General features: G+C 44.5%; 1 protein-coding gene across 7 annotated transcripts in view; it reads left to right on the top strand.

Annotated features, from left to right (window-relative positions):
• Positions 1 to 17,156, top strand: part of ASXL2 (ASXL transcriptional regulator 2) — a 123,828-nt gene that overhangs the window by 38,634 nt on the left and 68,038 nt on the right. For 3 of the 7 annotated variants that reach the window (XM_061990271.1, XM_061990273.1, XM_061990275.1), the window contains one exon: positions 16,145 to 16,253. The exons of 2 other annotated variants lie outside the window; for them this stretch is intronic. In XM_061990271.1, the coding sequence (XP_061846255.1) occupies positions 16,145 to 16,253 (109 nt within the window). Of the gene's footprint in view, positions 1 to 2,994; positions 5,249 to 6,141; positions 6,167 to 16,144; positions 16,254 to 17,156 lie in introns of those variants that run through there. 2 more of the 7 variants (XM_061990272.1, XM_061990276.1) reach the window with 2 other exon arrangements.

Below are 17,156 nucleotides of genomic sequence, written 5' to 3' on the forward strand. Positions count from 1 at the left end.
CTCTATCTTAAAAAAAGATTAGGAAAATGGGAAAAAGAAAACTATTCAACAACAGAAGAGACATGCATCCCATGTCAGGCAGAGAGCAGGCAAGTCTCTTACTGTTGCTGATGGGTAGCTGTGTTGAACATAGAGTCCAAGCTATACTCTTGCCTCTGCCTGGGGAGGCAGCTGTGCAAAACCCAGCATGAAGATTTGCTGGTCTGAGTCTACTTTGAGGCTGCAAATCTTGGATTTGAGTCCACTAACATACCTAAAAGTAGATCTTAAAAACTCGCTTCCTCTGTGGATTCTGCAGTTTTTTAGTGTTTTCACAAGTCAAGAGGATAATTTGTGGACTGAATTCTTCATCAAACTCCATAATGTCTCTGAATGCTTTTACTTGCTTTCAGGAAATGAAGACTTTTTTATTAGCTCAGTCTGATTCCAGTAAAGGCCTTATAGTTGAGGAAAATCCTCTTTAGACACATTTGATTAATATGCAAATATTTAACAGTCCATTTGATAATTTTATGTGGAATAACATATCCAGAGTTTTGCTTTTGCCCTTGATGACTATAGTCAAAATACTGAGGAAACAACTTGTTGCTATGTAGTCTGCATGCTGCCTTTTTTAAATGAATATCTGCACATTGGAAAATTTGTCTTTATATCAAAAGTAATATATTTTTACTGATGAGCTATTACACAGCTCAAATTTGGATGAAGTTAGCCAGTATGGGTCACAGCAACCTTGGTGGTATTGCTCTCTAAAATTACTTCAGACCGGCTGACAAGCTGATGAGCTCATCCTTAGTGTTTCCTTGGTGTCCTCTGATTGTCTGAGCTGTTGACTGGAAAATACCTGGTCATACAGGATTAAAGAGGGGAAGTATCCTGAGGCAGCAATGGCACCTGCTGCAGGTTTGCAATCTCAGGTTGCTCATGCTTACTCCAGATGCCCCACGACAGCTGGGAAACTGGAAAGTAATGTGTTGAATTGGGAAAGCTACTTTGAAGCTTATTTTCCTGTCACTGCTGTGTAGGGAACCTGGTGGGAGTAGGGTAGAGGAAGTGGGAACAGCTGGGAGAACCTGCCAGAAGTGTTTTACGATGGCCCTCCAGCAAAGCATCCTCCAGAGGATATTTGGGTACCTATGGTGTTCTCTGACCTTGGCTAACCATGTAACATCTTGAGTACAAATTAAGCACTTCAATAGTTATTACCACTAGAAAAATAAATTAACATGTAGCATCCACCAAGTAGAGCTGAAAGCCTGTGGCCAGTGGGGTTCCACAGGGGTCAGTTCAGGGGCTGGTCTTGTTCAACATCTTCATCAATGACCTGGATGAGGGGACAGAGTGACCCTCAGCAAGTTCCCTGATGGCATCAAACTGGGAGGACTGGCTGATTCACCAGAGACTGTGCTGCCATTCAGCCAGGTCTGGACAGGATGACAGTGAAGGTAGAAAGGAACCTCCTGAGGTTCACCAAGAGTGAGTGCAGAGTCCTGCACCTGGGGAGGAACAATCCTCTGAACCAGGACAGGCTGGGAGTGACCTGCTGGAGAGCAGCTCTGCAGAGGGGGACCTGGGAGTGCTGGTGGGCAGCAAATAAACATGAGCAGCAATGTGCCCTTGTGGGCCAGAAGGTCAGTGGCACCCTGGGGAGCATGAAGAGAGTGGGCAGCAGGTCGAGGGAGGTTTTCCTCCACCTCTCCTCTCACCTGTGAGGCCTTATCTGGAGACCTATGTGCAGTTCAGGGCTCCCCAGCTCAAGAGAGACAGGGAACTGCTGGAGAGAGGCCAGTGCAGGGCTACCAAGATGCTGAGGACACTGGAACATCTCTGTGAGGAGGAAAGGCTGTGGGACCTGGGCTGTTCAGCCTGGAGAAGAGAAGGCTGAGGGGACCCTTGTCAATGCTGAGAAGTCATTAAAGGATGGGTAATAAGGGTAATAAAACACTACAACAGAACGAGGGAAGGTTGCCACTGGTGGAAGTATTTACAGTTGGACTGCACAGAGCCCTGAGACACTTGATATAGATGCTCTTGTTTAGAGCTGGAGGTTGGACTTCAGACTTCCAGAGGTTCCTCCCAGTCTAAATGACTATAAATCATGGTTCCCAGTCTCGTTCCTTAGTGAAATGACCTTTTGGCTTCAGTGCCTCTTGCAAAACTGTGAGTCATTGCAATACCTCAGAGCCTTAATAGGTTTATTTGTGGACAGGGAGTGTGGTTAAAAGAACTACTTCCAGTGTGTGCAGTTGGGGTATAGTATGACAGTACTCTGTTAGTACGAAACAGCTTTGGGTTTCCTCCCTTATAGAGTGTGAAGCTGAAAATTATGAGCTTGCTTGGAAGATGCTTTAGCTAGCTGAAGCCATCAATTGACAAAGATTTAAACAGCTTTCCACTTTTTTTTTAATGTCCAAAGAAGTGCACTGGAGCTGAGGAAAGACCTGGAGCACAAGTCTGCTGGGGAGGGGCTAAGGACCCTGATCGTGTTCAGCCTGGAGAAAAAGAGGCTCATGGGAGACATGATCACTCTCTGCAACTCTCTGACAGGAGGTTGTAGGAAGGTTTAAATCAGTCTCATTCTCTCCAGTAATGAATGTCAGTACAGGAGGAAACGTCTGCAAGCTGCACCAGGGGAGATTTTTTAAAATTTTATTTTAGTTTGGACATGAGGGACAATTTCTTCCCCAAAGGGTGTCAGCCCCTGTCTCAGGCTGCCCAGGGAGGTGGTGGAGTCCCCATCCCTGGAGAGATTCCAAAGCTGTGTGTCTGTGGCTGGGGAACATGGATTAGTGGTGGCCATGACAGTGCTGGAGGGATGATTGGACTTGAGGATCTGAAAGGGATTTTCTAACTTCAAGGATTCTGTGACTTTAAAAATAAATAAACAATGTGGGTTTTTTTGTCCAAAGCTTCTTTAATCCTCAAATGAGTTGGAACACCTTGAGTTCATACCGCATGGGTTTTTGTTGATAATGTTGAGTTGGGGGGGTGGGGTAGAATATAGGACAGCAGCATCCATACTTTTAACTTAAAAAGCACTAGGGTTAGGTTACTTCAAGTCCTTCCAGTTAGATTTCTTTCATTCTGCTGGAAGACAGGTAATATAAAATGTGTGTTAGTTATTGGAGGTTAGTATTACAAACCTCTTGAGGTTGAGGATCTTTCCTGATGGGAAAGGGGCATTTGTTTGAAGCAGATGCCTTAGGGTCAACCTTACAGGAATGCTGATGGTAATTCCAAGACTCTTTTCCAGCTTTGCTCAGTGAGTTACTGTGAGCCTTCAGAGGAAGAGGCTGGCAGCAGTGAAGGCCAATATGTGCTGATGCAGTAAGCTCTGGGAATTTTTTTCCCTTTAGTTAATTGAAAGCTGGATTTGTCTCTTTCCCAGAGAAAAGTAACAATTACCAACTGATATTTGTAACTGAAGACCACAAGAATGTGATATTCTCTTTTAAACCTTCTTGGTGTCTCTACACCTAAAGAGAATTTTTGTGTAAAGTACAGATTAAAACTATTTTTGGTCAGATTGTCAGCTATTCATTATAGCAACAGTTGCAGGTTAATATTTAGCAAGATTAACAGCATGTTCAGTGAGTCTCTCTTCTGGAGACTTGTGACTATCCTGTTGGTCAGGATTTTCTGCACTTAACCAGGCAGGAGAGTCCCTCCCAGGACTTAGGACTTTTCCTGAAGTGAGGAAAAGCTGGAGATGCAACTTCTGCCCCTTGAACACTTTCTTCTGGCACCATTAGCTCCAGGCCACCTTGTCTTTCAGTCCCATATCACCAACTTTTGTCTGCAGATAGAGCTCATACTTCATGTAGACAACAGAATAAAACGTTGATCTTCTTGAGCAAAGCCTCACAGTACTGGGTTTCTTTTTTGCTTCGTTAGCATTAATTCAACTAGAAGTTGAAGTAGCTACAGGTTTCTGTACCACCCAATGTCTGTGCAAAACATGGAGATAAGTTAGTGCATGCCATAAATAATACATGAAGGGGAACATGTTGGTTTGAAAAATAGTTCAAAGAGAATGGTTGTAGAGACTGGTCATATTGTTATACCATTAGCAGGGAGTGTTAAATACATTTGTTACGTGTAGGAGAAACTCTGACTAGATGTCTCCTTACATATCCTTTATATAAAGGTATCAAATCCGCAACTAAGAAAATATTCCACTTCTCTCATCTGAACTGAGACTGCCATAGTAGCAGCTTTTGCTGTTTCCTCAAAATGAAGTTAGTCATTGGTTTTCATCATGTGAAGGAGTGTGTTAGCTGTTGCAAAGAGAAACGTGGGGTGTAATACTGCACTGATGAGGAATCTTAACAGGTTGACCTAGACCATTTCTAGAAAATGATAAAGTCTCGGTTAATTTATCTCGGTCCTTGATTTAGGATTTATCTTCAGAATGAACTGGCTCATGATTCTGTAGCAGAAATGCCAAGGAGGATCAGTCAGAAACATTTTAATTTTAACTCTGTGCCCCCAAAACCTTAGAGAAAGGTGCTTCTTTCTGGAGTTCTTTTTTACTGGCCTCTACATTGTCCATGTGAGCAGCCCACAAACAGGGATCTTATCTGTGGGCACTGTCTTAAGGTGCAGCTCACCGAGAGCTATGAAGCTGAAGGCATTGTTTACACCTTCACACCATGTGTAAGAGAGTCAGACAACTTTTAAAGGGGTTTCTAATCTTATCCAGGACTGTATGTATGGTATCAGAGTCACTGATGTTCCTGCAGGTCAGATTAAGTTGTCACAATAGACCATTAATTAAAACTGTAAGTCAAGTCCAACTTCAATGTGTACCTAAGAGCTTTCTAGTGTCTTTGAGGCTGATCATATAAACATTACTATTGGAAGAGACCTTTAAGGTCTTCGAGTCCGCTCACTGACCTCGCACTGCCAAACCCATCACTAGTCCTCAGCACCTCAGCTACAGGGCTTTGCAATAGCTCCAGGGATGGGGACTGCACCACCTCCTTGGGCAGCCTGGGCCAGTGCCTGAGAACCCTCTCAGGGAAAAAGTTCTTCCTCAGCTCCAATCTAAACCTCCCCTGGAGCAACTTCAGGTAATTTCCATTTTTCCTATATTCATTACTGGGTAGAAGAGACCAACTGCCTGCCCTCACTGCAACCTCCTGTCAGGTAGCTGTAGACAAGTTATCATGTCTCCTGTGTTCTCTCTTATGCTGTGGTCTAAGTGTGGCCATATGAGAGCTCATTGGCATCACCGACTGTACTCATGGTGTGTTGGTTTAGTACAAATTCCCATGAACTTTGAGTGCTGGTGTGTTAAAAGTGGCTTTATAGTATGAACTGGTTTACTTGCCCTCAGCCTTACTGCTCTGGAAATGTTTAAAGGTGATAGGTGGTGTATTAGTTGCTAATAACTTGGCATTGCTAATAACTTGGCGAGACCTCAGAGGTGATGGAGCAGCCTGTGCTCATTCCTGTACTATAACTATTGGTTTAATTAAACTGATATCAGTTTTAGAATTGTAGAATGGAGAGAGTTAGAAGGGCCCTTCAAAGCTCATCCAGTCCAATCCCCTGCTTGAGCAGGTTCCTCTCAATTAGGGGGCACAGGAACGCAACCAGGCAGGTTTGGAAATCTCCTGAGAGAGACTCCACACCGTCCCCGGGCAGCCTGGACAAGGGCTCACCTGAACAGGAAAATAGTTTTGCCTTGTGTTTCAGTGGAACTTTTTGTGCTTCAGCTTATACCCATTGCCCCTGGCCCTGTCACTTGAGAAAACAGGAGAAGTGCTGCTCTATCCTCTTGACAGAGTTGTGAGCTGTAAATATTACTGAGAGTGTGTGAAAGAATGAGAAGTCAGTTCCTGTATTGCCCTGTGTCTACATGGGACATTTCCAAATAGTATAAAACTGGTGAAGGTTGAAAATGATGCACCTTGGGTTGGCACTTGTTTGTTAGCTTCTCTGAGAAGAGACGGAAATGAAATGGTATACCTCACATCTTATTCCATATCTGTTTGATGTAACCTGATCTTACTATTACTGCAGATCTGTCTGAAACTTGTAAAATATGATTCTGTTGGATGGGGGGAGGGGATGTTTATATTAATGATTAGACAATTGTTTTGCTCAAGTTTTTAAAGGGGTGTTTCTCTCCTTTTTTTGGGTTGCACTCCAACTCCAGAAGGTAAGAACCACTGCTAATTGTTCTAAAGCTACTCTTGTCTGTTAACGCAAGCCGCAAAAGCCCTAATTAAGAGCAACTGCTTGTTTCACACAGACTTAGAAACCAAATCCTAGTAGTTTAGCTGGTGTTCATGCTTCTGTTGCTTCCATCTTGCTTCCTTGCATGCCATTTGCATCAATGCCTAGTGTGGTGTGAACCTGAACTCTTTATCTGTGTGTGGAGTCTGGGGAAACTGTCAGGTTGATGGCATGTGAATGCTCTGTGTCTTCCAAATCAACTCTGCTGTCTTGGTGGGAGGGGGATGCTTGATTTGCATGATGTGTTTTTGTGCATCTTTTGGCTTGGGGATGTTTTATACTGCTTACTGGGTGAAGCAAAATTTTAACACATAAAATAAACTGCTTTTCTAAATCATGAATGTGTTTAACAAGCTTGGAGTTGGTACAGTGGTGCCTGCTTACAAGATCTCTCTGCTCTTAACACTTCCATAGATCTGAAACTATTGTGTTTTTTTAAACTGTCGTATTTTAATATACTAATTACCAAAAGCTGTTTGTGTGGATGTCTGATTCAAATGGAAAGTAGGGAAGAAGGGGACTCTCAAAAGAACAATCTCAAAAGAACTTGCCTCATCCTTAAACACAGTCCAGTCAGTTTGAGGTTTTTTTGTCTGGTTACATCACCATGCGGTGATGATATGAAGACACTTGCAGCTAGATGCACTTTATATATAAAGGTGTTGAGATTGCTGAGTGTGAAACCAATGAATCCCCAGTGGTGTTTCTGTGCCCAGCAGCATCAGCAGCCACTCCTCTGTCTGCAAGATCCCTGGAGCCCAAGATGTGGATCCCACAGGGGAAAGGATCCTTTGAGAAGAGACTCAAGGGATCTGTGGGGTCTACCGCCCTGCTGTGTGCACAGAGAAATGCTGTAAACCCTGCCAACCAAATAAAAAATTGAGCTTTATATTAAAGTAACCTTTTGATAGATAAATACACCTGGCATGATGTTCTGGAGATGAGGGTTTTAAGTTCACATACATCATGTTTGAAAAATTTCCATCCAATATCCTCTCACTGTGTGATCAAACAGAAGTGATTTGGTCACACTTTGGTTTTCAAGTCAGACCAAGTGGGCTCTGACCCTGAGATCTCAGGAGCCAGGCTGATAGGAAGGATTGCTGTGGTGTGACTGAAAGTGTGGCGAGAAATGTTCCCCCTTCTTCACACTGCTCCACAGACAACTACTTTGTGTAGAGTCCTCCCCTTAACATTGTGTACATTTATCACTCTCAAAACCTTTTTTTTTCCTGCTCGGTGTGAAGAAGCTTTGAATTTAATGTGGGGTTCAAAATGCCATGATTTAATGATGGTTTAAATGTGGCAATTCTCAGAAGGAAAATTTGGTATGTTCGTGTCTGAAATGTCAAGTAGCTCATGGGATGAGAGCTTACAAAATGGTTTTCTTCTTATGCCGTTGATGGGCCTTACAACTGCCTCTGAACTACAGAAATTATTATGCTATTTTAGCCTTTTCAGCAGTCAAGTAAAGTAAAGGATGCGCCTGTTCTGCAGGCAGAGGGACTGTCAACTTGCTGTCAATCCCTTGGAGATCAGTTTTCTAACTCGTTAATGAAATGAAAGTGCTGATATGGAAAATGTTAATTTTCAAAATAGAATAAATATTTCAAAGCTACCAAACCCTCTTATTTAGTCATCAATGTAAAAAAACTGTAGTTCATGTAGCAGTCACATATCTCTTAAGTTCTAATAAATCTGTTACATTGGTTGTTTTTAACTGAGAAGTCAGTATTATAAGGGAATAATTACTAAACTACTCATTTTTGGTGGAAGAGGACATTGTGGAATGCAGCAATAGCAGAATGCTTGGGAACCAAATTTGCAACTCAAGTAGCCACTTCACAGACACTTAATATTTGCCTCAAGGCAGCACACTTTCAAGCAAGGCTTTGTCAAGTGCCATACTTTAGGCTGACAAGTATCAGTATCGTTAAGACCTTGCTGTCAAAGATGCTGTGTAGCTAAAAGGTTGGTGCCTGCTCTGGTAAGATCGGAGTTCAAGAGCAAGTATTTGCTCTACCTCTTCACTGAGTGGTCAGCTGGTAAGTATGGATGGGAGCTTGTTCACATCTGACCTCTCAAACAACATCTGTAAATTTAAATATTCTTGATACAGAGGTTTAAAACCTGTGTCAGCACTTAAACCATTTTTGCTTTTGATAAAGGTAGCTTTGAATGGGTGGGGATATTACTTCCTAGTTTTTCTCAAGCTCAAATATACAGTAAGTGAGGATGAGCTCTGGGAAAATAAAATGGCTTAAAACTTCAAACAATGAATAAATTGACATTTCCCAGTTTTTATACTGAGTTTGGATCACGAACCTGGCACTGGCACCGTGAGCCCTGTTTATGCTGAGTTTGCCCATATTTTGGGCAGATTTACTGAAAGACTGAGCTATTCTTAGCTTTTTGAGAAGTAAAAATTAGGAAGTTTCATTATGTACTGTAACACCATGGAAACCAAGTTAATCCTGGTAAAGGTTGTTATAGTTACCTTTGTGTCTTTTTAAACTGTTGCAAATATCTGGGATTTTACTGTAATGCAAGCTCATTTCAATGAATAAAAGCCTGTGACTGACAGTTCACATCAGCTGAAGCAACTCAGTTCTGATCTGAACTATCCCAAGAAGTATTGCTCAACTGAGACATGAACCAGTGTAGACAAAGGGACATTTATCTTGATTTTTCCCAAGGGTGCTGTTTGTTTATCAGTGGGGTAGGCAGTAGATAATTTATAAAGGTGAGCATCCCCTTATCTCAATAATGAAAACAAATTTTCTCTGCAGTAGTTGTTAGGTAACATATTCCCTATTAGAATGAAAGGTGTAGGTAATATACTGCTGCGAATGCATAAATTCAAGTACAACTAAAAATCCACTCACAGAAGCTCAAACTCAATTGTTCATGGACCTAAAATGTAAAAATCTGAAGAATATTTGTACAGAAAAAGCAGCAGTGTGCTGCTGCTCTTAGAGGCCAAATACTGTAGCCCCAGATTGTTCTACTAGTTGTATTTGGAGCAGTGTCCTTGCCATCATCATGAATTACGGTAGAAATGCTTCTGCTAAGGTCCTTGTCAAGAATGATTGTGAGAAGCATTAGATAAGACATCAGCAGCTTTTGAGAGGTGGAGATTGTCTGAATCAATTATTTTCTATACCAGGAATTGATCCTGTTTTCATCAGGAAAATGCTTTTGTTGTCAGAAACATGGCCTGATGAAACAAACACTGCTGAAATACCAGGCTATATTTGAAAAAGATTTTCATTACTTGACAGTTGGATGAAATTCCTATATCTTGATTGTGCATGGCATCTATTTTCAGGGCACAAATGAGCGCTGGGATGATCAGGTACATCTATGGGTGTGGGATGAACCCCTCTAGTGTTGGTACAAGCCAAAATACCAGTTCAGTGAAGTCTAAAGTGTGCCTTGAATTAAGATGCTTTATCTAGACCAAGTGCATTGGTATGTGTGTGCAGATATGTATGTGTATATATATAAATCCATCTGAGTGCCATAAAACTGAGTTTGGAGTTGTACCTGTTGCATTCTTAAACGATGTGCATCACATCCCAGATGAGAACACTGTGAACTGAATTAGTAGAGGAAAATGTCATAATGATTCTTAAGTCTTTCCTTGTTTCCAAAACAAAGGAGAACCCACCAGAACCCCTAGCACTACTATGTGTAGTGCTAAAGGAGACCTCAGAGATCTATGTGTAGTGCCAACCACACAGAACCCCCAAAACACACACCTATGTGTAGTGCCAAAGGAGGCCCCACAGGTCATGTAGGGTGCTCTGCTGTTTGCATTCAAACTCAGCCCCTGTTCCCAAACTGCTGGGGTAAGAAATAGCTGTGCTTTTAGTACAGTTGTTTGCACCAAATTGTTGGCATCTGGACAAATGTTTTGACCTTGCATTGAACTCTGAGAGTGAGATCTCTTTGCTGCCCCTGCCTCTCTGTAGCAGTTGTTAATAAATGGGTGGAAACAGATCAGTCTGTGAGAACAGGGGAATGTGGAAAGTTAACACAGAGGGAAAAGCAAACAAAGATCCTACCTCATTTTGGAAGGTTCTTTGAGTGGAAAATAAATAATAAATTAGAACAACCCTACACAAGGGAGCAGCCTCTGGACTCTGAGAGCTGAGGGGAGGTGGTAGAAGGAATGTTTGTTCAGGTTCCTTTTGGGAAAATATGATTTTAATGAGTATGGATATACCTGCATAACTGTGTGCAGGCTGTCTGTCCGTGCTGCAGTGAGCTGTCAAGCCTGTTGTCCATAGAAAATTGGTAGAACAGGAGCCTGCAATGAAACTTTCCTCAAAAGCAGTAGTGTAATTCTGGCCTGTCTAAACAGAGACGGTTGTGCATCGGCACCTCAAACCTTTTGTGTGCAAGCCAAAAACCCCACAACTTGAACTTATTTAGAGCCCAAGGTGATTGACCATGGTCACAGAACTGGGGAACTCTTCAGTTAAGAAACTTTAGAAATAGTTAAGGGCATGATTGCTGACAGATCTGATACAGCTCCCCCCCAGGGGACATGAAGGAGCATGGCAATTACAAACCAAGTCATCTCATAGTCCTAGGGAGCTCCACTTAATCTTTTCTGAAGGATTAATCCTGTTCCGAGGCCTCCAAAAGTGATGGTGCCTAAGTAGTCACCTTAATAGAAGCTGATAGTCAGCAGTATGGGAGACTGACTGTGTCTACCCATGCAGAGCAGCATGGATCTGGGTGGGATGGAAGGGACTGAAGTGAAATAGCAGGTAATGATGAATCTGGAGCAGGCAGGAACTCATCTTTCATGTCATCACCTTCTCAAACTACTGTTTTGATGTGGAATGGTGGGAGCTGCCAGAAGTGGCAGGTGTGTATTCCTGGCAAATGGAGGTAATGGCCTTTGTTATTTTTAAAAAGAGCAGTAATCTCTAGTTACTAAGGGTATTTGTTAGGCAGCTTTTGCATTTAAAATCACCAAAGGTAGGCTGGGTACAAAACAGAGGTAGCTGGAAAAAAAAGGTTAAGTGAATGTTAGGGCATTCTGAGCCAAGGGGCAGCAAAGAACAAGCAAGGGCTGAAATCTTTCTGTGCAGAGGAGAACAAGTTTCATCTCCAAGAATAAACATAATCACAGTCTCACTTGCACACTTATTTGTTAGCAAACTCTTGGAGCTGTGGGCAACAACACCTTGTATCAAAGAAAATGCCCCAAGTGCTTTCCCATGGGATGCAGGCAGGATTCCTACAGCCCCGCTGCTTTAGGGTTTCATCCGAATTCTGGGATGAGCATCTCTCCACTTGTTTGCAAATGTCCTTTTGGGTATGTTGGTTTGGTGGGATTTTTTAATTCAGTTTTGAGGTTTGCATTTCAAATTAAGATCTGGATTGGTGAGGTTGGAGGCTGCTGGTTGGGCAGTTTATGTAACTCTGCAGCTGCTGGCACTCTCCTGTTCATCTGTGGCTGCACTGCAAGACTGCTCAGAAGAGTGAACCACAGACTGCACCTAGAGCAGTGCCTTAAACTGGGTGGTAGCCATGACAACTAAACATGAGCAGCAATATGCCCCTGTGGGCAAGAAGACCAGCAGCATCCTGGGGTGCATGAAGAGAGTGTGGGCAGCAGGTCGATGGAGATTCTCCTCCCCCTCTGCTCTGCCCGGCTGAGGCCCCATCTGGAGTCTGTGTCCAGTTCTGGGCTCTCCAGCTCAAGACATATAGAGAACTGCTGGAGAGAGGCCAGCACAGGGGCTACCAAGATACTGAGAGGACTGGATCATCTGAGTGAGGAGGAAAGGCTGCGGGACCTGGGGCTGTTCAGCCTGGAGAAGAGAAGGCTGAGGAGGGACCTTATTAATGCTGAGAAATCCCTAAAGGGTGGATGTGGAGAGGATGGGGCCAGTGTTTGTTGTGTGGTGGCCAGTGCCAGGACAAGGGGTAACGGGCACAGGCTGGAACCCAGCAAGTGCCATTGGCACAGGAGGAGAAACTTGTTTGGTGCTGAGGTGAGGGAGCCCTGGCCCAGGCTGCCCAGGGAGGGTGTGGAGTCTCCTTCTTGGGAGGTTTCCAAACCCACCTGGGAAGGGAGTTCTCAGGGAGGGGAACCTGCTTGAGCAGGGGATTGGACTGAATGAGGGGATTCTCTGAATGTTAGATGGTTTGTATAGGAAGGGTTCAAGCACTCACGGGTACTCTCTCAGAGACAGATGGGATGCAGCATAAGACCGTGCATCTCATGGCCAGATCAAACCTTTTTTTTTTTTTTAAGTTAGGCAAAATTTGTTGACTGATTTTTAACTTCAAAAATTTTTACAATAAGCTGGATGAAAGGCTGGTGCTACATTTGTGCCAGCTTTCCAGAAGAGCCTGTAGAGGAAAGCCTGTAACTAGAGATGGGTAAACACAAAGAAACACTGAAGCAAAAATAGCAGATAAGCTTTAAACAATGGAATTGATTCATTAGGAGCAGTGTAGATTCTAGATGAGTACAGCTTGTGTTAAGACAGGTACTGCCAAGGCTTCATTCCTTGGTGAGATTCCCATGTGTAGCTCTGCTTAGGCTTTTTCAAAATGCTTGGCTTAGCATTGATATTCTGCTCTGATAGAGATTTTAAAAAGAATGTGCTCTGTGAGCTAAAGGTCAGGTGCGTGTCAGAGCTCCTCACTGACCCAGTGCTTCTTCAGGTGGGAATGCTCCAGTGACTTCAGTGCTATTCATCATGCTGTTAGTCACCTGTAAAGAAGTATAAAATTACTTCTGCTTATTTTCTAGCAGTGGTAGAGAGATGATGATGGATAATGATGGGAGAAGGACAGGTATACTGTTTATACTGCCAGATGTATCTGGGCCTGTATAAAATATACTTGCATGCAGTTCTTGTGTAGTGCTTTTGCACAGAAATTGCATCCAGTAACAAAGACAAGGAGAATGCAAGGATGTACTCTGGGGAGCAGTGTCTTTGGAAAGATTTTGTGGTTGCTGTAGGACATGACACAGAACTGTAGCGTCCAGGAGGACCCTGTGACTTTCTGGAGAAAAGGATTAGCCTTGGGAGGTTAAAACATAGCCTTAATGAAACTGGTGCAAGAGGAGTTGCTTCCAGTTATGATGATCACATTTGTGGCAATTGCTTCACCATTTGGGATGGTGCATGGAAAAGCTGTGGGAGCAGCGTGAGCCAAGAGTTGCTTTTAGTGACATTGGTCGTAGAAGAGATTGTGTACAGTGTGCAGGTGTCTTTAAGGAGCAAGTCCAGAGGAGACCACGGAGATGATGCAAGGGCTGGAGCCCCTCTGCTGTGGAGACAGACTGAGAGAGTTGGGGATGTTCAGCCTGGAGAAGAGAAGGCTCCGGGGAGACCTTCCAACAGCCTCCAGTCCCTAAAGGGCTGACAAGGAAGGCTGAGAGGGACTTTGTGTCAGGGCCTGGAGGGACAGGACAAGGGAGGATGGCTCCAAAGTGACAGAGATGAGCTCTTGGGAAGAAGTTTTTCCAAGCTATGCAGGTGTTGAGGCCATGGCACAGGTTGCCCAGAGAGGCTGTGGCTGCCCCATCCCTGTCAGTGTTCAAGGGCAGGTTGGATGGGGCTTGGAGCAGCCTGGTCTGATGGGAGGTGTCCTTGTCCAGGGCAGGGCATTGGAATGAGATGAACTTTAAGGTCCCTTCCCATCCAAACCATTCTATGGTTCTATGATTCTACAAGAAGTTTTTATTCAGAGACAGGCATTGTGCCTGGAGTATCAACCTAAATGCCATATCTGTAGATGGGCATGAATTCCTGGCAGGGATCAAAGCAAAGCACTCATGTTACTGACCTCCTGTTGTGTTTCAGTTGGCTGTCTCTCCAAAAGACATTTATTAGCCAGAGGAGTCACTGGGTCAATGTCAGAGTACCCAAATGAAATGGAGGTCCCTGGTGTGGCTGAGACTCATCTGCTGATGCAGTCAGATGAGCTTTGAGGCGGAGTTTAAAAAATTCTTCCTGATCACCATTTTCACTAGTATTTATTAACTAATGATACTGTCAAAAAATCAAAGAGTACAAGGTTGAGCAGGAATACCATAGAGGCTGTTTTCTGACCCTTTGCATTGGATAACTTATCATGGAATCACAGAATCATTTTGGTTGGACAACACCTTTCAGATCCTCGAGTCCAACCCCTCCCCTCACTGTGCCAAGTCCACCATTAACCCATGTCCTCAACTACACGGTCCATCTCTGGACACTCTCCAGCCCCTCAGTGTCCCTCTGGCAGTGAGGGGCCCAACACTGAACACAGCACTCGAGCTGTGGCCTCACCAGGGCCCAGCACAGGGGACGGCCACTGCCCTGGGCCTGCTGCCACACCACTGCTGATACAAGCCAGGGTACCACTGGCCTTCTTGCCCACCTGGGCACGCTGCTGCCTCATCTTCAGCTACTACAGGGCCTTTTCTGCTGCACAGCTTTTCAGCCCCTCTGTCTGAGGCTTGTAGTGTAGCAAACACAGGTCTGAAGAAGGTAATCTCAAATATCCCTCTAGGCCTGTCTCTCAGCTGGAGGAGTGAGCAGTCTGAAGGGTCCTGGGTCTACAGTGCCATTGGCAGGGTGCAGGACAGTTCCCTGCCAGCTCTTCAGCTGCAGTGGTTCTTCCCATGGGGACTGGGTTCTTGCTGTAATTTGTATAGCAGTCAGCACAGGTTGGGTTGGTCCAGTGTCTCCCAGTTGTCTATTGGCTCCCAATTTCTGTGCCAGCCTTTGTCTCGTTAATGGTGTTTTTCCTGCCTTTCCCTGCACAGTCTCCTACCTGTTGGCTGTTACATGCTAAGGTGGAGGGGACCAGACCCTTTTCAGGCCATTTGCTTTTGCTTGTATTCAACATCAGTGATTCAGCTGAGCTGTTTTGCTGCTTTAGGCAGAGCTTGGAGCACACATGCCCTACCCAAATTGTTGGAGAGTTCTCACCTTTGTTTCCTTTTTCCTCCTAGGGCTTATGTCACCACTTTTGATGAGATTTGTTTGAATGTTCATAGCACAATTTACTATAGATAAGCAGCTTTATGTCCTGTTTGGGGTTTCAGTCAGTTAGAAATTGAGATTTTTAGTGAATTGGGGGATTCTGGTTCCAGTCTTTGTGATAGGTTGGTTGTGACATTTAATTTCTGTGCAGGGATTGTGCTCAATGTCAATATGCTTTACAAGCAAGGTCACCTATTTAGTAGAAGGTGCGATCAGCTTGAGTGTGCAGTGGGAACAGAAGTCATCTGCCAGGTGTCCACTTGATTTTGCTTCTGTCTACAGCAAAATGGGTTTAAAAAAACAAAGGAAGAAACCCCCACCCATACAGGTGAAAAGCTGAATCTGTTGTCTCTGTTCTGTCTGGGAGTGAAGATCTTCACTCTTTTCAGGGAAATTGCATAATTGGTTTCTGTTCTTCGTCCCACAATCCTCATGGTGTGGGATGGCTTTAAAAAAAACAAAACAAAAAACCAAAACCCTGCAGGCAGGACATTAAATATCTGTGCATAAATATCTCGGTGAGGTAAGTTGTGACCTCACAACAAATCTGCTGTGAATTTCAGATGAGCAGTGTTGAGTATCTGTAGCTTTCAAAATGTGTGATTGCTTTGATGTTTGGCAAAAAAGTGTTGGAGAGCCTGAACTTAGGTGCTTCTTTGTTTGCTTTTTTTTTTTTCCCTTCTGATCAGGGCATGGGTACTTGAACTGGTTTCACTGTTGCTTTTTACCGCAGCTTCAACTTGTATTCTCCTTGAGAATAGAAGTTGGATCTGGGATCTTTCTGCCTCTGCATGTGTGATTGTTAGGTGAGGGGCTATGACCTTCTTCCAGCAGAAGGATATTAACCTTGGCCAAAATACATTCAAACATTAACCTTGTGTTTCTGTTTTCAGTGGGACTTCTCCTCTTGCATGCCTGAATGCTATGTTACATACAAACTCCCGAGGGGAAGAGGGCATTTTCTATAAGGTCCCGGGGCGCATGGGAGTGTACACTCTGAAGGTAAGTGGCATGGCTGGGAAATGTTGTTCGAATGCTCAGGTGACTCTTATCTGTTTAAAATATGATGGATTAGGATAACCCTGAAGAGAGGAATATTCCTGATTGTCACAAATTGTATTTGTCAACGACCTGGATGAAGGGACAGAGTGACTCACAGCAAGTTCCCTGAGGGCACCAAACTGGGACTGGCTGATTCACCAGAAACTGTGATGCCATTCAGCTGGATCTGGACAGGCTGAGAGTGGGGCAGAGTGGAACCTCCTGAGGTTCAGCAAAGGCAAGTGCAGAGTCCTGCACGTGGGGAGGAACAACCCCCTGCACCAGGACAGGCTGGGAGTGCTCTGCAGAGTGCTAGTGGGCAGCAAATAAACATGAGCAGCAATGTGCCCTCATGGGCAAGAAGGCCAGTGGCACCCTGGGGGGCATGAAGAGAGTGTGAGCAGCAGGTCAAGGGAGGTTCTCTTCCCCCTCTCCTGTGCCCTGGTGAGGTCTCATCTGGAGTCCTGTGTCCAGTTCTGGGCTGCCCCAGCTCAAGAGAGACGGGGAACTGCTGGAGAGAGGCCAGTGCAGGGCTACCAAGATGCTGAGGGCACTGGAACAGCTCTGTGGGGAGAAAAGGCTGCGGGACCTGGGGCTGTTCAACCTGGAGAAGAGAAGGCTGAGGGGGGACCTCATCAGTGCTGAGAAATCCCTAAAGGGTGGATGTGGAGAGGATGGGGCCAGTTCCAGGACAAGGGGTAACGGGCACAGGCTGGAACCCAACAAGTGCCACTGGCACAGGAGGAGAAACTTATTTGGTGTTGAGGGGAGGGAGCCCTGGCCCAGGCTTCCCTGGGAGGGTGTGGAGTCTCCTTGGGAAGTTTCCAAATCCACATGGAGGTGTTTTTGTGCCCCCTGATCAAG

Source organism: Colius striatus, chromosome 2 (genome assembly GCF_028858725.1).
Source record: "Colius striatus isolate bColStr4 chromosome 2, bColStr4.1.hap1, whole genome shotgun sequence".
NCBI classification, from domain to species: Eukaryota; Metazoa; Chordata; class Aves; order Coliiformes; family Coliidae; genus Colius; species Colius striatus.